At 35.6% G+C, this 23,372-nt stretch overlaps 1 protein-coding gene across 3 annotated transcripts in view; it reads right to left on the bottom strand.

The window, feature by feature from the left end:
* EDEM3 (ER degradation enhancer, mannosidase alpha-like 3) overlaps positions 1-23,366 on the bottom strand; it is a 65,925-nt gene extending 42,559 nt beyond the window's left edge. For 2 of the 3 annotated variants that reach the window (XM_010853088.1, XM_010853090.1), the window contains exons 1-5: positions 22,338-23,366; positions 6,979-7,079; positions 6,397-6,436; positions 2,029-2,141; positions 763-916 (exon numbers count right to left, since the gene is read on the bottom strand). In XM_010853088.1, coding sequence (XP_010851390.1) covers positions 763-916; positions 2,029-2,141; positions 6,397-6,436; positions 6,979-7,079; positions 22,338-22,367 — 438 coding nt within the window. In that variant the 5' untranslated portion in view covers positions 22,368-23,366. The remainder of the gene's footprint in view (positions 1-762; positions 917-2,028; positions 2,142-6,396; positions 6,437-6,978; positions 7,080-22,337) is intronic. The other variant, XM_010853089.1, reaches the window with a different exon arrangement.
* Positions 23,367-23,372: the final 6 nt, after the last annotated feature.

Below are 23,372 nucleotides of genomic sequence, written 5' to 3'. Positions count from 1 at the left end.
AGCTTGCAAGCTGGAACTACTGAGTCGGCCTGCCACTAGAAAGAAGCTACCCTGCCACACCGAAGAGCCCATGGACTGCAATGAAAGACCCAATGCAGCCAAATAAATAAATAATAATAAAAACTCCCTCAACTGACTGTGCTTGTGCTGCCAACTCTCCTTAACTACAAACATGGAGGAAATCTTAAAATGAATGTCCCTATTCTTTCACCTATGTCGAATCCTTCTTCCCCTTTATTCTGCCACGTTAGATCCTTCAAGGCTCTGTTTACCCCTAATTATCCTAATGTTTGCTGGAACGTCTCCTTCTGAAACTTTTTTTTAGTATTTTTAATACCATACGCTATGTTGCGGTTCTCCTCCTAAGTCTCCGCACAATCTCCTTTTCACTGCTGTGCTTCCTCATTCCCCTCTGTCCTGTATTCTCTCAATATCCTCTCCTCTGGAGAGTGAACACCTACTCTACTGCTTCCACCACATCGTCTGCACAATAATTCTGGGCCCAAATTCTAGTCTGGCATTTGTTTCTTCCTTCTGCAGCATAACCTTATGCAATGACACAAAAAGTTTTAACAAATCTAAATTCTCACACCATTCAAATGCAAATTAACCAAAATGTTCATATAAATTTGTTATAGAGCTTGAAGCAATTATTTTTCCGGCCTCAAGCAGGTAAGGAACAATGGCTGGATCACAAAAATGGATTCTTTCAAAACAGCAAAGAAGTATACAAAGGCTGCCATATTTTTCAGAATTACTTACTCTTGGATAAGGAAGGCCACTGGTAGTATTGAAAGCTGGTAAAAGTTTGTAGCCCAATTGCTTTGCCATTTGGAGAAGCTCATCATTGTACCACTGCATGTACTCGCCTTTTTCTTTCAGCATGATTGCCAGTGAGTGTCCACCCAAAAGACCCCTACAACCAGAGAGATGAAACATTAGTCACATTGTACACATACTTACATATCATCACCTAAACAGATGTGGGTATCTTGCTACCAACAATTTAGAGTACATAAGGAACAATCACAGAAGAACATAATTTCTTACCTAACTCTGGCTACTCAGTTTGTGGCAAACCATTATAAAAACCATTATTAAATCATGGCCGGTATGAAAAAAAAAAAAGAATCAAATGTTGTAACTGTTGTAAAAGGTTTGGCCCTTGGAGAAGGGAATGGCAACCCACTCCAGTATTCTTGTCTGGAAAATCCCATGGAGAGAGGAGCCTGGTGGGCTACAGTCCACAGGGTTGAAAAAGAGTCAGACACGTCTGAGCGACTAAACAACGATGAAAGGGTTTGGCATTCTTAAATACCGTACATTTTCTTAAAAAACAACCTAGAATCATTTATCTTAATAAGTTTAACACATTTGATTTTAACAAATTTTAATTTTAATTATAGCACCCTGAAATCTCTTGACTTTTAGTGTAACATTAACAAAAATTCCCCACTCTTTATTAAATGTAATAGATTAATAAACTCTGTGAAAAGCTAAAAAACTATTTTTTAAATTTAACTGATGAATAGACTCACTTTGCCTGTGTAACAAAAGGAAATGAGTTACAGTAACACAAAAATAACCATTAAATATAAAAATGTAATAATGTTGAAACGTGAATTAATAAATCCTGCACTTCCTGTGTTCCAAGAATATTTCAAACTGTTAGTTCAAAGGTAATCCTATAAATTCAGTTTGGCTTGAAGAAGTGTTAAGGTTAGTAAAACAGATAAGCTGACAAAAAAACTGTGATGTAGCTAATATGCAAATACTTGACCTGTTGTCAGTCCTTTTTTAACAACATACAAGGATTACCTTTGATTTGAGTCTGCAACTATTTCCAAAGCTTGTTGCTGACTGTGCCACACATATAGCAGGGTCATTCCGCAGTCTCTGTGTTTTACAGTATCACACCTTTTATTTTTTAAACGTAAGAAATTTCTTGCTTTACTACCACCAAGAAATAAAGAGTATATCCTTATTCTTCTGTTATTAAAATCAGAGTTTAGTATCTCACATACTTACCCAAGAACTCTGATGTTTGTTTCAAAGACTGATACAACTACATCATTATCTAAGTTAACATCTCTTAAAACTTTTCTCACTGCATCTTCAAATTCTTTAGTTTTATTTAATACCTAGGAGAAGAAAATTATTTAAAGTAAAGTTATTTTCAACCAAGACATAGAGAAATATCCTCAGAATGAGCTACTAATAGCAAGTTAATACCTTAAGATTATAAAAAATAACAGAAAAAATGTTTCCCTTAAGCATATTATAAAAATGTGATACTATCTAAAACTGAAAAAGATTAAATACCTATTTATATTGCAAGGAATCTTTATATACTTCTTTTTTTTAGACACACTGAAAAATCATTAGGACTTTAAAACAATCATCATCAGAACTGTTAGCTGGTGTGTATAACCCATGACCTAGAGCTGCAAGAGGTGAACTCTACTGGGATTTGCTTCCCAAGTCAAACAAAACAAAACCCACCCTTTTCGTCAAATACCATTTTAAAACTTGCTTAGTCTCGGAAGAAAGCACATCCTCCAGGGAATGATCAATTGATCCTAAACCATACAACGCTCGCCATCTTCACCCCTTGGACATCAAGGCCCCTAACTGAGGAGGCAGTGCAATGTTGGGCTAAAGAACAAGCTCGGATTTGAATTCTGGTTCCTTAGTCTCATCTCTGAGGCTGTTCTTTCATCTATAAAAAGAGGAAATACCTATCCTCAGAGGTTTATTTTCCTAAATGAGGTAATGCATGTAAAGCACTTTTAGTAGAGCACCTGATTTAGTAAGTGCTTGATACCATTACTATCTATTATTACCATTATTACCATGAGGGTCTATAGTCCTGACGAAGCTAAGAACTCTGGATGCTTGCACTGAGCTCCAGAGGAGGGTCACTGTCATTACACAGGTTGTGTCGATTTTTCAGTCTAAATTAAGGTTGCACAAGTAGATGTTATTTAGATCTCAGGTCCATTAAAAGTAGTTTTCCTTTACTTGACTGTTTAATCTTCTTGTTTGATAATATTTTATAGTGTTTTCTCATCTGATCTGATACTTCACTAAAAATCCTAATCTAGGGATTTCCCTGGTGGTCCAGAGGTTAAGAATCTGCCTGCGAATGTAGGGTTGATCCCTGGTCTGGGAAGATTCCACATGCCAAGGAGCAACTAAATTGATGCACCCCAACTCCTAAGCCAGTGCTCTAGTGTCCGGGAGCCACAACTAATGAGCTGTTTTCCCCCTAACTACTGAAGCCCAAGCACTTAGTCTGCACTCTGCAATAAGAGAAGGCATGGCAATGAGAAGTCTGTGCCCCGCAACAAACAGCAGCCCCGACTCGCCACAATTAAAGTAAAGAAAGTTCGTGCACAGCAATGAAGACCTAGCACAGCCAAAAGGAAATAAAAATTTTTTTAATTCGAATTTAGGCATAAAACATAAGAGTGACTAAAGTTTAAGTAAAATTTAGAGTAAGCCTTGAGTGTAATATAATATAAAACCTGATTTTAAATTGAGTGCTTTTCTTTCTCAGTCTCAAAGTCCATGTAAATTCTGAAGCCACAAATGTGAATGTACAAAGACCTGTATCACTTCCGGGAGATACAACTGTTCTACTCACTCCTCACACACACGCACATCTTTTTAATATAATTCTGTTCATCTTATTCTTTCAAAGACTATCTCCCGAGAATTTCTCCCAAGAATAGTACCTACACTATCTGTTTCAAAGAAGAATAAAAATGAGAGTTTTGTCCATAATTAGCTAAAAATTCATTCTAATAGCTCCATTAGTTGACGGGTTTCTTAAGCTCCTAACTGATGACAAAGAACAAATTCAGGTCTCTTCCCTTCCCCTCTTCAATCTGTTCAGTATCTTTCTCTCTGTAGATTTCATGGTAACGTTGACTTTAGTGGTAAATTTAAAGTTTTAGGTTTGATTTCATTACAATCAATAGAAACGAGATGTCTAGAATTATGAACAAGAGTTTAAATCGAAAGATCAAACTCTGACAACAGAAGTTCTACTTAACATATTGTGGTGTGACCAAAATAAAAACAATAAGGTTGCATCCTGTCCCAAGTGATATGTCCTCTACTATTTTCAAATAAAGAAACCACAAATCAAAAAATGATCACAGAGTAAATTAGACATATTAAATATTTGTATTGATAAAATGTACAACATTCCTTCTAAATGTAGGAAAAACTTTCAAACTTCTTTTAATCCTTCTGCTTAAGTAGATCTTAATAGGTATCTTAGATATCCAATCTAGGCCCTTCTGAAGTGAAAACAGGGGTCCAGAGAAGCTAGATAATTTGGCCAACGTCACATATTAATATTATATGATCACTTCCTGGTACTCCCTGCCACAGGGAGCAAGAACTCAGGTTACAGCAAACAGTGCTCTAAGTGTGGTCTGCTGACCAGCAGCAACAGCACCACCAAGTGGCAGTTTGTTAGAAAAACATTTCCTTGGGCCTGCCTTCAGTCTGCTCCATCACAACCTGCGTTTTATTTTAGCAGATCCCCAGGTGATTTGTAGCAAACAAGTCTAAAAAGCACTGCATCATTACACGTGGTTCTAAAACTTTAGTATATATTAGAATCATCTAGAAGCTTGTTTAAAAAAAAAAAAAACAACATTCCTGGGCATTACTCCCAGACTTTCTGATTCAACAGGCCCGGGATGAGGCTCTACAATCTGTATCTCTAACAAGTTGCCAGGTGATGCTGATGCTGGTAGTGCTGGAATCATATTTTGAGAACCACTGCCAAAGTGGTTTAATTTCAAAGAGGAACAGAACCTATTTATAATAATGGCTGCTCAACTAGAGACGAGTAGACTTCTAAATATAGGGAAGTTATGCAGCCTAGAAACACATTTTCTCCTTCATTTCTGATAAAAAATTTTAAAACACATAGAATATCTGAGGTTCAGGTTCATAAAAATCAGTAAGAGCTTAGAGATGATGAAGAGCTTACAGTATATAAGGATAAAGCCAAGATGACAGAATGAGAAACAAATGTACATCCACCTATGGTCTTTCCTAATACACAGCTACTGCCCCTCACACACTCCCCTGTATCAAGACAGACATGAGGTGTATCACCCAGCTACACTTATAAATAAATAACACCACTTAGCTTCTCCCAGGGTGGCAATTTGTGTCTCCTGGGATACCTATTTATTTTTTTCTCTTCTCCTAACATAGCAGAACACATAGGACTACTAAACCAAAAATAAGGCACACAAGAGTCTCTCTTATAGTCATTATAATATGGTTCACACATTCCTTTTATTTCTGAAAAATGAAATCACCACTTTCAAAACTCTGATACAGCTAAAAAAGGTCTCAATAATCATGGGCTTCTCAACAAAAAATGTCTCAACTATGGTTAAATTTTATAAACAAAGAGAAGCTTTAGAGAAATACATAATAATGCCAGGTCCCACTTCAGGAAAATTAAATCAGAACAACTTGGGAGAGAAGGATTATTTTTTAAACTTCCTAAGTAATATTCCTAAGATGCTGATATAGTTGAGAGTCTCTGATTAAAAAAGAAAAGAAAAAGAGAAAAGAATCACCCAGTGAAATAAAAATATAGAAACAGTACTGGGAAGAAAAGCCAGGCTCTGAAAATTTTCTGCCACCACAAAGATTTTTTGTTGTGTTTTTAAAAATATTAATCAATACTTTAGATATTAATTCAACTTTGAGAATTATGACTTAAGTAAAATTCTGAAACAAGCCTATTTTTATACCATAAATGATCTGAGAGTAAAAAACTAGAAAGATACTACATTCAGAAATCATGACAGCTGGAACTGAGCCATTCCCCTCTGCCATCACAAACCACCCCCAACGAGAATTAATTTAAATAACTTTGCCTCCCATCAGGTCTAAAAGGAGTGCTAAGTAGTGATCACTTGGTATTTAAAATCATTTTTGAGAAAGAAGTAAAATTTTAATGGACCTAACATATAAAAATTTTAATTTAACAATTTCAGTATCATTGCAGCATGTCTTTCTGGAACAAGAATATCAAGAGCATTTTTTAGAATTACTTTCTTCCAATAACTTCAATCTACTTGTCCAAAAGGAAACAACTTTTCTGATTAAGGGGCCACCATGTAAGCTAACATACCTATAAATTTTGAGTATCTCCATGATTCTATATAATTTCACTTGACATTCACATGACATTATCAACTTAATAATATGAAAGATTTATTTTGAAGCAAAGATCAAATTATCTTAAATTCTGAAAACTTTTATTTCAGACTTACTGTACTACAATTATATTCATAGTACTTGAGCACACATAGTATGAAATTCATAAAATAATTTAAGAAGAATCAAACCTACCACAAGAGTATCCAAAGAATCAATCAGTGTCAGGGAAAATCTATGACACAAGTATAGTGAGATACAAAACATTAGAATTCTGAATATTTGTATTCATGAACATATAAGACATTATCTGAATCCTACTGAGACTGGAAGTTTCCATTATTCCATTAACTAGTACTTTCATGCATCTACAGTACCATGTAACCTATAAAACACTAAAAGAACCTGAAAAGCCTTAACATCACATTTAGATTAGGCATAACGACAAATCTTTCAAAGTGAACAGAAATATTCATTAGCTCTTTTAAAAGCAAATAAAAAATATTAATGCATCAACACCTTGTAAGTGTCAACAACTATATACATTCTAAAAGTCACATTCATCTTAACAAGCAACTCAACTTTTCACTGATCTAAGAGGTAAACTGATTAATATTGTACAAAAGATAACAGAAAGGAATAAAGGAATTTAACGGGATAGTTAAAACAGTCTTGAAATTTAACCAATTCCCAGATTCACAATTACACACTGCCTCTAAGATGCCTTAAGACTTGAGAACTTTGAGCTGCCATGTTATGCCCTTTGTTAATACTCACTTTCCCAAGGCATCATCAACATCACCCCGACTTGGCTCCTGGCCTCTAACGCGACCTCTGCAGGTCAAAGGCATGAGTTCATCCGCTGGGTAAGCATGTTCCTGCAAGGAAAGTCTTAGTGAGTCACTAAGGAAAGTAAGAGGAAAGTGCACATCTTTTAGAGAACATAACTTTTCAGTTTTTTTTTAACAAACATTAATCAAAAGTTTTACTATTCTTACAGTCCATGAAACCTTAAAAGAAAACTTTTTAGCCATAAATATGTACTTGTAAATACAAGAAAATATTTCCTTATAACTCTAACAACAATCCGTTTCCCCTCCACCCAATCTCACTTCCCAGAGAGATAACTGCTGTTACAACTGGCATTTATCATTCCAGACCTATCCACATACATAGAAATACATGTACATACATCACTTAAAAATTCCATTTGCAAAGGTACTCATGCCATATGCACACACTGTCCTAAAATGTGTTCACTTAAATCACTCTGGGGTTTTTCATGCTGCAATTCTACAGATGTATTTTATTCTTTTTAATAATTGCATAGTGATAGTTTAATATTAACTAATATTATTGAGTACTTACGTTCTAAGCACTGTTCTATATATTTTAGTTTTTTTAACTTATCACATAACCCTCTGAAACAAATTCCATCATTTCTGTTTTGTAGATGAGAAAACTGAGGGCCGGAGAAATTAACTAAGCCTACGTCATGCAACCAGTAAATGATGGATCCAGAATGCAAACGTGGCAATCTGATTCCAGAGCCCACACACTTGACAGGACCTGCTCCTCATGGTATTCCCCAAAGTATGGGTACTGATGAACATGTAGGCTGAACGCAATTTTTTACTGTATAAACAATGCTTCAGTAAACAGCTATATGTCCATATCTCTTGTACATATGCTTGTACTCTATGGATTAAATCTCTAAAACCAGACCCAGTGGGCCAAAGGTACAGATATTTCATTTTTTCTGTGCTGTACTTATCCAACTTATCAGTCATACCCAACTCTTTTCAACCTCATGGACTGTAGCCCGCCAGGCTCCTCTGTCCATGGGGATTCTCCAGGCAAGAATACTGGAGTGGGTTGCCATGCCCTCCTCCACGGGATCTTCCCAACCTAGGGACTGACCCCAGGTCTGCCACATTGCAGGCAGACTCTTTATCGTCTGAGCCACCAGGGAAGCCCAAGAACACTAGAGCCTATCCCTCTTCCAGGAGATCTTCCTGACCCAGGAAATCATACCGGAGTCTCCTGCATTGCAGGCAGATTCCTTATCAGCTGAGGTACCAAGGAAGCCCCTTCATTTTTGCTGCTGCTAAGTCACTTCAGTCGTGTCCGACTAGCTACTATCAAACTGAACACAAAGATACAACACTTAACAACACTCTTAACAACACTCTCAGGCAATGATCAACAGTTTACATTTTGCCAATCTCCTGGATAAAAAATGATATCTCAAGTTTCATTACAAATGAGGATAAATATCTTTTTGCATTAGCCATTGCTATTTCTTTTCAGAAATGTCTATTTATACCTTTGTTTATTTTCTATTGGTTGTCTGACTCCTTATACATTGTTATGTAAACATTTTTTCTATCTTTCCTTTGGCTTTTAACTTTGTTTACGGTACTTTTTACTTTAATCTTTAAATATGTAATTAAATCTATTAGTTTCTTCATGGTTTCTAAATTTGGGGCACAGTTAATAAGGCCATCTTGGGTCTCTGAAAACAGCACACTTATGATTTTATTTTTTATACGTCTAGATAATTACTCCATCTGGAATCTAATTTTGCTTATAATGTGAAGTGGGAATGTACTTGTATTTCCTCCCCCAAATAGCCAATTTCCTAAATATCACTTTTTGAACAATTCATCCTTTCCCTAACTGCTTGAAATATAGCTTATAAAGTATCTACATGAACACACATTTTCATAGCCTCTACTTTGTTCTACAGACCTAGTTCCTACTCCTATTGCCCTACAGACCTATTTGTTTTACAAACCTACTTCCTGCTTCGAAACCATTGTCTTAATCAGTCTTTGCAACACGCCTTGCTACCTGGTTAAGCAATTCACTCCCCCCAGTTATTTTGTTCTAAATTTTCTTAATGAGTTTTTCAAGTTTACTCTTCTGGATAATTTTAAAATTTCCTTAAAATTCCATTGAAATTTTAATTGAAAGAGTCTAAATTATGGAGAATTGATATTTTTTACCAACTGAATCTTCCTATCTAGGACTACTGTATCAATATACTAGTTCAAATCTTCTTTTATGAATTCAGTTTCCACCACAGGTCACATACATTTCTTAATCTTTATTAATAGGTACTTTTTATTGAAACAGGTTGATGTACAAAATTATGTGAGTTTCGGGTATATAACACAATGACTCAACTAATAGGCATTTTATAGCTTGGCCTATTATTGAGTAGATTTTTTGGATGAGCAACCATGACAGCGTATGTCTAGTCTAAATTATAATGAAGCACACACAAGAATCCTCCCTCTTGTCTACTACACAGTGAATTGTTGTATAATTTTTTTCAATACATAGCTAACCTAGATAGCATATTAAAAAGCAGAGACAGGACTTTGACAACAAAGGTCCGTCTAGTCAAGGCTATGGTTTTCCCAGTGGTCATGTATGGATGTGAGAGTTGGACTGTGAAGAAGGCTGAGCGCCGAAGAATTGATGCTTTTGAACTGTGGTGTTGGAGAAGACTCTTGAGAGTCCCTTGGACTGCAAGGAGATCCAACCAGTCCATCCTAAAGGAGATCAGTCCTGGTGTTTATTGGAAGGACTGATGCTAAAGCTGAAATTCCAGTACTTTGGCCACCTCATGAGAAGAGTTAACTCGCTGGAAAAAACCCTAATGCTGGGAGGGATTGGGGGCAAGAGGAGAAGGGGACGACAGAGGATGAGATGGCTGGATGGCATCACCAACTCGATGGACGTGAGTTTGAGTGAACTCCAGGAGTTGGTGATGGACAGGGAGGCCTGGTGTGCCGTAGTCCATGCGGTCGCAAAGAGTCAGACACGACTGAGCAACTGAACTGAACTGAAGCTTGAAAATAAGAAACTTTCCAATACCAAAACTGAATAGTGGAGTGAGAAGACGAAGCTGCACTGACCACAACATGGGCATTAGGAATAAAGACAGGCTTTAAAGGGAAATATGTTAACACCCAAAGTGTCGGAGAGTTGATGTTGTTGGCCCTCCATGCATGGCTATAGCCAATGAAGTAGGTTCTTTAAGTTGAACAGTTGCTTCAATGAAATTGGACTGAAATCTCCAATTACTTGGCTGCACATCTTAGAAAAGGAGAGAAACAAGAAAAGCTTGCTAAACTTTATAATCTCTTTAACCAGGGGACTGTCCCTAAGAGAGTCCCCCAAAACTAATAAAATGTGACTATAAGAAACATTTAGAAGCGAGAATCACTGTATTACATATTTCAATTTTAGATAATACTTACCTGACAATAATAATAATAATAATACCTGACAAGGATAACAGGATTAATATACTCACCCTTTTCCCTAACTTGGGATTTTTATCGATTATATTATTATAAACAGTTTTCACTTTACATGTTTTCACTATACACACACAAATTGAGATTCACAATTTAAACTTTCAGCAACATGGTTCAAATTCCAGGTACCATTGTATTTTTAAATAATTGCACAGAATGCAAACTGAAGTGCCAGTTCTTCAATCCACAAATTGCTACATAAATACCAGATGCTTCTTGTGATCAGCGATCAATCACATAACTTCTTTCGAAGTGGAACTAGTGATTGATCACGGTGTATTTTTTAGTTCAGACAGCAAGCATGAAGTTATATGTCTCCTTGTCACCTAGTGATAATCCTACATGACAGTTTAACAGTTTATAAAAATATATAATCAAAAGAGGAAATTAATCAATGAGGACGAAAGCTCACAAAGAAATGAAAAGTGGAAACACTGAAAGTGAAATTCACATTGAACATAAAAGATATTACAGAAGAAACAGCTGACCATGGAACGTTGATACTGCTGTCACTGAAGTAGTATCTAGACATGCAGCCAGAGGAATTCAGTAAAGGCCAAATTATCCACACAGACGAAAAAAGTGGTTGTGACATAATAATGCCTGCAGAAATTTCATGACACAGAGGGAAAAGGATAAAATTTTTGAAGTGGGCCCAAATTTTGAAATTTCTGTATCTACCACACCAGGTATAGCAGAGATTTATGTTGTATCTTAAGTCATACAACAAGGCGGCGGCAAGCAAGGCGAGTCCTGTTCTAACTTCTCTTAGTGAGGTTTTTACAAAGAAATAATACTTCAATTCCAAAGTCTCTAATATTTTGAATAACGGTACACTAAATATTAGTTTTAGCTATTTCAAAAATTTCTCTGTACATTTATAATTATCAGAAAGAAAATTTTAAATGCTTTGACAAAGATTTTTTTTAAAGGTTTATAACATTTATAGTCTGGTCTGGAATCATAATTTCCCCAGTTACCAGCGTGAGAATTCTACTTAACTGGAATCAATGCACACCACTTTTTTTGGCGCCTCCATTCCTGAAGTTTTTATCTCTTGGGTGCCTGAACTTTGTCCTTAGGTAAGTTATTTTTGTTTACTTTAAAATAGAGTCATCAGTACTGTTATTTCTGGGTTAAGCTGGCTCTTGCCTTACACTTGAAGAACAATCCAAATGATTATAAAATGCCTGAAACATATTTTCTCTCCTTCAGAAGTTTGAAAATACGATTCCACTTTTCTTGCGTTCATGAAATATCACCGTGGCAAAGTTTCTAAGACTACTCTGATCCTTTATACCTGGAATCTGACTTGTTCCTCCTATACCTGTATGCCATATGATTCTGAATTCTAAAAATTCAACCAAAGTATTCCTGACCCCCAATGTCCAGCTCTATCCTCCTGCCTCTCACTTAATTATCTAGATTCCAAACTCATTACCATGTTTGCAGCAAAAAAAAAAAAAAGAGGTCAGGAACACTACACAGATGGTCACACAAAAGGAAAGACCAAAACAAAAAAATTAGACTAAATACAAAAAGACTTGCAGCCTGCAATCCTTCAGGTTATTTTAAAAACTTCGGTGTTCTACAATGATTTATTTCCTGAGGAAAGGATTCCAGGTAACAAATGCTTTTATATAATTAGAATCCATATGCAGCTACCAAATTCTGAATTCAATATTTTATAATTTTAATATTATATATATATATTTTAGTAAAATTCCTAATTACTTTTGCATGTGGCTTTGAGATGTCAAGTTCCTAATTACTTTTTAATTCCAACAGAACCATGATTTACCAAAATGCACAATATTTTTAATGCTTTATAGTTTTATATTTAACACATATAAAAAACACTTAGAAGTAACTCAAGTAACATTTTTTAAAACTTGCTTATGTATTTTGAAAGATACTACATAAGAGATCATTCAAATGTTAATTTGATTGTAGAGAGCTCTTTTTAAATGGCTGCTTAGAAAGCTTAACAATACTATTTTTAGGGTTTTGCAAAACACATATACAATCACCTTTATCTGAAATTAAATATGAAACTCAAACCCTAAGCTTATCCAGGTAAGAAAAATATTATTAGTAACTGAAAACCAGAATAATCAAATAAGAGAGCTTTGAACCAGGTGTAAAAATACTTTATGTCCCCCTGTTTCAACATTAAGGACAGAAACAAAACCACAACCTTTTCTTCTGGTTAACCACAAAGCAAATTACAGTTGGTTTGCATAATTTCAGAGCAATGCATGTGTGTGTGTGCTTAGTCACTCAGTCATGTCCAACTCTTTGCAACTCTGCCAGGCTCCTCTGTCCACAGGATTCTCCAGGCAAGAACACTGGAGTGGGTCGCTATGCCCTCCTCCAGGGGATCTTCCCAACCCAGGGATCAAACCCAGGTCTCCCCAATTGCAGGCAGATTCTTTACCGCCTGAGCCACCAGGGAATCATAAAGCAAACTACAGTTGATTTGCATAATTTCACAGCAATGCACACATGGCAAATTTGGCTGAGGTTACAGTAATTCTTTCTCTTCAATGTACTGCCAGAACAAAGTATAAGAATTTTCATACTGCTAATGACTAACAGCCAAGAAAATTAAAAAAAAAAACCTTTAAAAATTATCACTAAAAATAAAACTCAGGTGATAAAGTCCTATATCAATTAAGTATTGATAGAACATGTGCTTGGCTAAAAGCAAGAGCAAAAACATAAAACAAAACACAGTAGACTCTCCACATCAAATTCTAAATTTACTAGCATTTTGATACAACTGCTTCAAAACACTCCAATCAGGGACTTCCTTTGTGGCTCAGTGGTAAAGAATCTACCTGTCAATGTAGGAGGCATGGGTTCAATCCCTGATCTGGGAAAGATCCCACATCCCATGGAGCAACTCAGCCTGTAGACAACAACTATCGAGCTAGAGCCCGGAAATCCCAACTACTGAAGCCTGCGAGCCCTAGAGCCTGTGCTCCACAGCAGAGAAGCCACCGCAACGAGAAGCCCGAGCACCACAAATAGAGTGTAGCCCCTGCTCTTCACAGCTAGAGAAAAGCCCGAGTAGTAACAAAGACCCAGTGCAGCGAAAAAATAAACAAACATATGCAATTTTAAAACACTCAAATCAGGACTTTTCTGCTGATCCCTGCCAATGCAGGGAACATGGATTCGATCCCTGGTCCGGGGAGATTCCACATGCCTCAGGACAACTAAGCTTGTGCGCCACAACCACTAAGCCCACGTGCTGCAACTACGGAGCCCGTGCCCTAGAGCCTGTGCTCTGCAACGGGAGAAGCCACCAGAATGAGAAGCCCTCAGACTCAAATGAAGAGCAGCCCCACTCACTGCAACTAGAGACAGCCTGCGCAGCAACAAACACCCAGCACAGCCATAAATAAATACATAATTAAAAAAAAAAAAAACACTCAAAGCAGCATCCAAACTGACTTTTCAGTAAAGCCAATTCCAAAAACTAGCCAAAGGGAAGAGACTTTACTAAAATCAATAATAAGACAAAAGTACTGTTTATTTATAATAGTGAGCTACTGAAGACACCAAATCTATTTAATTCCCCATAAAATTACATACATTTTAAATGTTTTATTCCAGATCTTTATTGTTAAACACCTCACCTCCCTTCTTGAGGCAGGTAAGATATTCCTTCCTAAAACAAAAACTAAATGATATCTAATAAACCCTCTATTATATATAGATAGCATATGCTAGTACTGACTGAACTTACATAATTTTTCAGTTCTCTTTTCACCCCAAATCAAATATTCCTTTTCCCCTTTGTTCACTACTTATACTCACTTAGCCGTGTTTCAGGTGTTTAGGATTCCATTTATCTAAACTATTAAATTATTAATACTTCTACCCTGAACATATGGTCCTTTGAGCACTATATTTTATGAAATGTTTCTCAGCACTGAGGAGAAATAAGTAACAAAACTGCAGTTATCTGATAAGATTTTAGATTAAGCACAGAGTAGAATGCTGGCAAGCTTTAGAAGTCTGTACTCAAAATAAGAACAAAAGTTTCCAAATTCTTCAATGTATGTTAATCAATTTGGTTTGATCAATGATAAAATAAACTGAACTTCAGAAATAATATTACATGGAATAAATGATAATAAATAATAATGTTGTAATGAAATAAAGTCTTGCTACCAACAGATATTTTTAGCAAGATTATTATCAATAATGCAAAAAAAGTATTTGACAAAATTTAATAAATAACCTGGGATGATGAAAATTTTCAGCAAGCTAGAAATAGAAAGGACCTGAATACAGAGCATCTATGAAAAACCCACAGCTAATATCATACTTAACAGGGAAAGGCTAACTGCTTTTGTCACAAGATTAGGAGTAAGACAAGGATCTCACATTTCTTTTAAACATCATACAAGAAGTCCTAGCTACTGCTCTAAGAAAAAACAAAATAGTTTGGAGGAAGAAGGAAGAATCTTTTTTTGCAGATCACATGACTGACCATGTAGGAAACCTTATGGAATCTACCAAAAAAGCTACTAAAAATCATACATGAATTTAGCAAGGATCTCAAGTTATCAGAAAAAAGCTGTATTTCTGTATGAAATCAATGGACAACTGGGAATTAAAATTTGAAAGACCATAATTTACAAGAGCATTAAAAATATGAAATACTTATGAATAAATTTAACAAGAGATGTGCAAGAACTGTACACTGCAAAGAACAAAACACTGCTAACATTAAGAACTAAATAAATGTACACAGACACTATATTTATGGATTAAAAGACTTGATACTATTAAGAAGTCAAACTCTCCAAACTGATGTGTAGATTTCAACATAATCCCAATCAGTATCTCCATAGGCTATGTTTTTTTTTAGAAATTGACAATATGATTCCAAAATTTACATGAAAATGCAAAATATGTAAAATATTCAAAACAATTTTGAAAAAGAACAAAGCTGAAAGACTTACACTGCCTGATTTCAGGACTTAATATCACTTAATCCAAGACTGATACAGATGGACTAATAGATATTTAGATCAGTGGGAAAAAAGATACAGAGTTTAGAAATACACCCAAGCATATAAAGTTAACTGATTTTACAAAGGTGCCAAAGTAATTCTGTGGGAGAAGGATACTCTTTTCAACAAACCGTGCTAGAATAATGGGATATCCACAAAGAAAAAAATATAAACAAAGCTTTACCTCACACCATATATACAAACATTAACTCAGAATGAGTAGTAGATCTCACTGAAAAAGCTAAAATCATTAAAACACCTAGAAGAAAACAGGAAAATCTTTGTGACTCTGGGCTAGGCAAATATTTTTTTAGGTAGGGTATAAAAGGCATAAGTCATAAAAGAAAAAGAATAAATTGGACTTGGTCACAAGTTAAAACATTTATACTTCAAAAGACATTAAGAAAATTAAAAGGCAAAGTACAGACGGGAAGAAAATATCTGTAAACATACATATGATAAAGGACTAATATCCAGAAAATAATATATCTCTTATGACTCAGTTATAACAGGACAAATGACCTGATTTTAAAATAGCAAGAGATCTGAACAGATGTTTCACCAAAAAAAGATACACTAAACATATGGAAAGATTTTCAACATCATTAGTCATCAGGAAAAATAAAACTAAAATCACAACAAAATACCACTACACACCCACTAGAATAGCTAAAATTAAAAAGACTGAAAATACCAAGTGTTGGAGAAGATGCAGAGTAACTGAAACTCTTAAATTGCTCATAAGGAATGCAATATGTTACAGCCACTTTAGAAAAGTCTGGCAGTTTCTTATAAAAAATTAAATTTACCCTTCCCATAGGACCCAGCAATCCCATTCCTAAGTATGTAAATGAATGTCCACATAAAAATCTGCATTCTCAAATTCACAGCAGTCTTTTAATAAGAGCCAAAGACTATAATCATTCTAAATATTTATCAACTAGTGAATGGTGTTTTGCCAAATCAACAAATACTACTGAGCAATAAGTAGGAACTATAATATCTCCAACAACATGGACAAATCTCAAAAGCATCACACTACAGGAAAGAATGTGAACCAAAATACTACATACATATTCTAAGAGGCCACTAATATGAAGTCCTAGAAAAGGGAAAACTAGTGACAGAGACCAGATCACAATGGTTGCTAGAGGTCAGAGGTGGAGAAAAGGAACTGATTGCAGAGGAGCATGAGAGAGCTTCTGGGGAGATGGAAATGTTCTGTATCATAAATGTGGTGCCAGTTAAATAACTGTGTTCAACTGTACAACACAGAACCATGCATTTGAAATCGGAAATTCTTTTCTCTGTAAATTCTACCTAAACATATAGGAAGATGTGGTTCTATTGAGTCAAAATCCTACACAGAGTATTACGGTATGATTTAAGAAACAAACAAAAAAACCAACGAGAAGACAATATAGAATTTAAGTCACTTTGGCAGTTGTTTTAGAATGTTCTAAAAGTAGAGGCCAAGGAACAATGATTAATAAAAGGTAGTCCTATAATCGTTTACACACAAAAATTGCACATACACAAGTATTTGTATCTGCCCTCCTCCTGACCATTAATACCACTTTTAAACTTATGTATAGAATTACTCTTTTTAAGAAACTATCAAAAAGAAACACTGGTACAGTTTCAAATTAAAATATGGAAAAGTTCTGAAGGTGGATGGTGATATTTGCAGAACAATGTGAACATAATTAATGCCATACACTTAAAAAGGGTTTAAATGGTAAAATTTTATGTATATTTTAACCACAATGAAAAATGGTTTTTTAAAAATCAGGAAAAAATATTTCTAAGAAAGCTTACACAAATCTGAAAATTCATAAGAAGTTACATTTTAAAACAGTTCCTTTTGTTTAAAGGATACTGATTTTTCTTTGAAATGTGCACTCACGAAGATGAAGGAAAGTGAAGTCACTCAACTGTGTCTGTCTCTTCGCAATCCCATAGACTGTAGCCTACCAGGCTCCTCCACCCATGGGATTTTCCAGTCAAGAGTATTGGAGTGGGATGCCATTTCCTTCTCCAGAAGATCTTCCTGACTTAGAGACCGAACCTGGGTCTCCCGCATTGCGGGCAGAGGCTCTACCGTCTGAGCCATGAGGGAAGCCCGTGCACTCACGAAAGCAAGCTTAAAAGTGAATAGGTATGATGCTCCTAGCTAAAGGCAACTGTGCTAGGAGTTTACCTACTTACCAACTCTTTCAGAATTTATTTATAATGTTTAGGTCTCTACCAAGGTAGTTTCTGTTTATAATAGTTGATAAATGAGTTGTCTATAGTCAACAGGAAAAACATTAGAAGACAGAGATCATCAGATCAGGGAGCTCAGATCCAAAACAGTTCTGTATTTGGTGGCCTAAATACATGTATTTTGTCATCTAATTTAGTCTGCAGACTGGCCCCAGCGCAAATACTAAAAACAAGCTAATAGAAGCCCTAAAGTGGCTGTGGTCTAAGGTTAAATAAGGTCGCACAAGAACTGCCAAAAAACACATCTAATTTCATTTTATTTGGGGAAAAAAGGAAGTCATCTGTGCAATTCACTGCGGATAAACCGCAGTTTGAGGCTAGAGATCTGTCAAGTACATTCGTTATAATTGTTAGTATTTATGCTACTGTGTGCTTAGTTGCTCAGTTGTGTCCTATTCTTTGTGACCCCATGGACTGCAGCCCACCAGGCTTCTCTGGCCTTGGAATTCTCCAGGCAAGAATACTGGAGTGGGTAGTCATTTCCTTCTCCAGGGAATCTTCCCAACCCAGGGATTGAACCCAGGTCTCCTGCATTGCAGGCAGATTCTTTACTATCTGAGCCACCAGGGAAGCTCCTTATGATGCTGAGATAGCCCCAAATAATATTCTTAGTTGATAAAATGCATGTGTTCTAAGCCTCTTGAGTCGTGTCTCTTTGTGACTTTATGGACTGTAGCCCGCCAGGCTCCTCTCTGTCCATGGGATTCTCAAGGCAAGAATACTGGAGTGGGTTGCCATGCCCTCCTCCACAGATCTTCTCAACCCAGGGATCAAACCCAGGTCTCCTGCACTGTGGATTCTTTACCATCTGAGCCACCAGGGAAGTCCAAGAATACTGGAGTAGGTAGCCTATCCCTTCTCCAAGGGATCTTTCCGAGTCAGGAAATCGAACCAGGGTCTTCTGCATTGCAGATGGATTCTTTACCAGCTGAGCTACCAACTGATAAAATCAGAAAAGTCTTGGATGTAACACCAGAAAAGTCTTGCAGTAACACAAAGATTTAGTAATCTACCTAAGGCTGGCAGGGCATTGTTATTGAAAAATAACATTACTAGAACCTGGGGAATCATAAAGAAAAACAAAGTTCAAAGACGACATGCCTCGAACAGGAAAGAATGAGTGTGTTTGAAGAAAGTTCTATGCACCATGTAGGGAAGGAGTTCTGAGTTAAAGCCTCAATAAGTTTTAGGAGGGCCATTTCAGTCTCAGATAGACAATGAATTACTAGCAGCTGTCATGATACCGGCAGTAGCTGGTAGCAATAAACACGTAGTGTTTCCTATCTGCTGGACACAAATTCCAAGTACTTTAATTATATTAACTTGCTTAATCTTTAAAACATTGTGAGGCAGGCAAACCATTTGAGAGAGATGAAGAAACAGGTCCAGGGAGATGAGGTGACTTTCCCATTGTAATCCAGCTGGCAGAGCTATCGCAGGGTATCCTGCTCCATTTCCAGAGTTTTTGCTTTTAATATTATTCTGCTTGTCTTTGGAAAATAATATTGTTTTCCCAAAACCAAGAAAGTTAAAAGAATTGCTGTAATTGTGTATTAGACTGGAGAGTAATATTTTTTAAGTCTAGTAAGAAATGAAAAGTTTTCAACATTTATTTAAAAGCCATTTTAGCATAGAAGGCAACTGACTACAGCAAACAGAGTTGTACATCCCCAAATTAACCATTAACGTACTTTCTTGGAGAAGGCGATGGCACCCCACTCCAGTACTCTTGCCTGGAACATCCCACGGACAGAGGAGCGTGGTAGGCTATAGTCCATGGGGTCACAAAGAGTCAGACACGACTGAGCGACTTTACTTTTATTTCACTTTATACTTTTAATAAAATTTATTAAACAATTTCTGATTTTAAAAGGTAAAGATATATCACAATAATCAAATGCAAAAAAAAAAACCCATTTGATTATACCTTCCTAAGAATTCAAGTCAATGCTTTCAAGAACAAAAAAACAAAAAACCCATTCATGTACCAGGTAGGGAACCAGCTGGGCTTCCCTGGTAGCTCTGCCTGCAATGCAGCAGAACTGAGTTTGATCCCTGGGTCAGGAAGATCCTTAGAGAAGAGAAGGGCTACGCACTCAAGTATTCCTGCCTGGTGAATTCCACAGACAGAGGAGGCTGGCACACTACAGTCCATGGGGTCACAAAGAGTTGGACACAACTAAGCAACTAACATTTTCACTTCATTTTTTCATGATGCCAGTTAAATATACGACATATAGACGATGAATTTATTAAAAAGTAAAGAAAAGGCCCTGTGATCTCAAAAATCTTATACTCTACAATAATCCTTTGTACTCATCCCCATTTTTCATAGGAAGACACTGCCCAAGGGAGTTAAATGATCTGTTTAAGGTTCAAGCTAAATAACTGATATAGGATTTGAACTCAAACTCATCTAACTCCAAAATCTATATATACTTTTACTCTATAACAAGCTAATAGTGTTTCTGAGTATAGGAACTAGAAAAAAATTGCAACTGACTTCACATAACAAGTACAACGTACCTGGTCTCTGTTTAACATTTTAGAACCGTTTCATGTTAGCTGAGAACTTGAAAAGGGGAAGTGTGAATTCTAGACTAAATCTTGGGTTACAAACCTCACACAGTTTGAGCACAGCACAAGTATACTGCAAGAGTCACTCATGTCGTAAAATAGTTGAACATTTTAAAATACATATTGCAGTGGACTGCAGATGGGTATGACTTCACTCGAAAAATGGAGGGCGAGGGGTGTTAATTCCAAGAGTTTCTGGTCTTTGGAACTGAAATCCCTCTCCTTTAGATCTTGCAGGCAGATGACTGTAATAAAAGTTATCCAGTTAGGGTCCATAAATAAGAACTGGACCAAGAAGTCTTCTGAGGGCTGCCATTGGTAGCTGCTCTGTCAGAAACTCATTTCTACGTTAGGAAAAAATGTACTGATATAACTTTCAGCTGTTTACCTAATAAGGAACAAAATGTTAAAGATACTGTGCTTCACAAAAGAAGACCCTATTCACAGTGAGATGTACTGAACTAATCCAGCTGTATAACATCTTATTCACCTTGGAACTAAAAGTATGCATTTATGACATGGCTTAGGTTTGAAGATGTAACCTAGATCCACTTGGCCACCCTAAAACTATTAGCTTAGAGAAAATTATGCTTTGCCCAAACTGAATTAACCAGGGATAAATGATTTTGAAAGAAATGTTACGGGAATGGCTGAATCTTGAGAAATGAATTCAAAACTGTAAAAACACCCAGAACTTCATCACCATTATATCCTAAAAACATTTAAGAACTCAGTATGTACTCTTAAAAGATGTACAATATAGAAGGGAATAGGAATTATCAAATATAAGACAAGCTTAAAAAAAATTTTAATGTATAAAAGCGTATGTACTTACATGTTCATAAAGATAATGTAGACATATGAAGATATTTGGGTAACAGAAAAATGGATTCAGAATCAGTTGAAAAACACAGCAGAATCAATTAAACTTAATTCTTTGCCAAACCTTCCCCAACTACATTTACAGGCCTTAATCATAGAAGATATGCTGACATAACAATTACTTCATAAGAAGTAATTCTCAGAATAATCTGATTAAGCTCGTCAAAATTACACAAATTTACTTGTAAAACTGTATTCAGAACTCTAAAATTTGCTGGCTAGTTATCTTTTAAAAATTATTATGATTTTTTTTTTTTGCATTTTAAGATCATTTTATTGCGGGGGGCAAGAGGTCACTGGGGTTCGGGGGGGCAGTTACAAATGCCCTTCCCTACCTCCTAGTCCTGTACTATTTAATTAAAATTAAATTTTTAATTGTGGTGGAAATCATGGAACATAAACTTTACCATTTTTAAGCGTGAGTTTAGCAACATTAAGTATATTCACTATTATGCAACAGGTCTCCAGAACATGTTTTGCTTTGCAAAACTAAGCTTGTTATTTCACTCAAGTGAGCACTAAGGCATTTTAAAATAATATGGACCAGCATATCTAGAAAAAAAATATATTCAAATCAAGGCCCACTGTGAGGATATCATTTGGACAGAAACTAGGTGACAGTCTGACTCTCTGAAAGCAATGGTTTTCTTCATAAAGTGAATATAGTAATTCTGTAAATACTTTTTTGTTTAGTTAAGAGAAGCATTTCCCTTAAGGCAAAGATAGCACCTTACTCATGTTTATATTTACCATATATAACTATGCAAACTATTTAATATACACCATTGATAGCATCAAAGGAAACTACTTAAATACAGTTTCATAATCTAATTAAATTTATTCTTACCTATTCAATATATTGGTTCTCTAAGAACCACTATCAGGAATACCCTGTTACCCTATGTTGACACTATTTTTAAAAACGTCCTTTAAAAATGAATTTTTAACGAAAATTAAATTTATTAATTCAAGTTATAAAATTCCCAGTTGACTGAGCTCACATAATAATCAGCTCACATAAATGGTATATTAAGATAAGCTTTCTACTTACCATATAGTTACCATAAGCATGATCAAACATTTCCAGTACTTGATTCCTAATTTTAAAAGAGCAGAAATGGGAAAAAGTTAAATATATTCTACTTAATGTCTTTCAAAAAGTTAATACTCCTTCATAAACATATACCAACAAAAACAAAAGAAATATTTAGTTAGGAAGGAATATAAACAGAGTCAGGAAATAGACCAGTGTTAGCAGACAAGCTTTCATGAATCACACAGAGCTAAGCCAACCTTTCACTATTCCAGAAATTCATATAAAATTCATCTTATATTCTTTCCTAAGAAAACTGTTGAAGGATGTATGCCATGCAGAGAGAAGAAAATCTGATGATGAAAAACAATTACCTCTTAACAAAATTATTTAATATAAATGTCTCAAAAGCAGAAAACAATAAAAAGCCCCCAAAGAAATAATTATTAACATTTATTGCTTATACTAAACATTCAACCAAAAAAAAAGAGGTGGAATGTGTATTACTATAAAATAACAATACTCTATCAAGCCTCTGCCTTTCCCCTTAAATTAAATAAGATCACTAATGTCTAGTTTAACACATATTTGTTAATATGTTGGTCACATTTCCAAAAGCTATATTTTATGATTCTACTGTGTACCTTTTGCTCCTTTAAAAAACTGTCAAAAGTCAATAAACAATATTCATTCCTGAAGTAAGAAAACTAATCCTCAAAAAGAAATCCGTGTATTTGGCTTACTCTGTTTCTCAAAATTCCAAAATGACTGTTTAAAGTGGAGATTTCTGATCCCCACACCAGATTTTGCCTTTGTCATTCATGACCTGGTTAATTATGTGACTGCCCCCTAATAAGCAGGAAATGCACTGGCAGTTTTGGCTCTCAGAGCACGACAGAACTGCTCAGAAACTCATGGTTTCATTGACATATAGAAGGACAGACCACAGCATTGTCAAATACTGGAGAAGCAATAATGATATTTACTTTGTAATATTTAATATATGCTGGTCACTATTTTACACGCTTTCCATATATTAACTCATTTAATTAT

Source organism: Bison bison, unplaced genomic scaffold, assembly GCF_000754665.1.
Source record: "Bison bison bison isolate TAMUID 2011002044 unplaced genomic scaffold, Bison_UMD1.0 scf7180017864322, whole genome shotgun sequence".
Taxonomy (NCBI): domain Eukaryota; kingdom Metazoa; phylum Chordata; class Mammalia; order Artiodactyla; family Bovidae; genus Bison; species Bison bison.
This window is presented reverse-complemented; position numbering and strand designations above follow the sequence as displayed.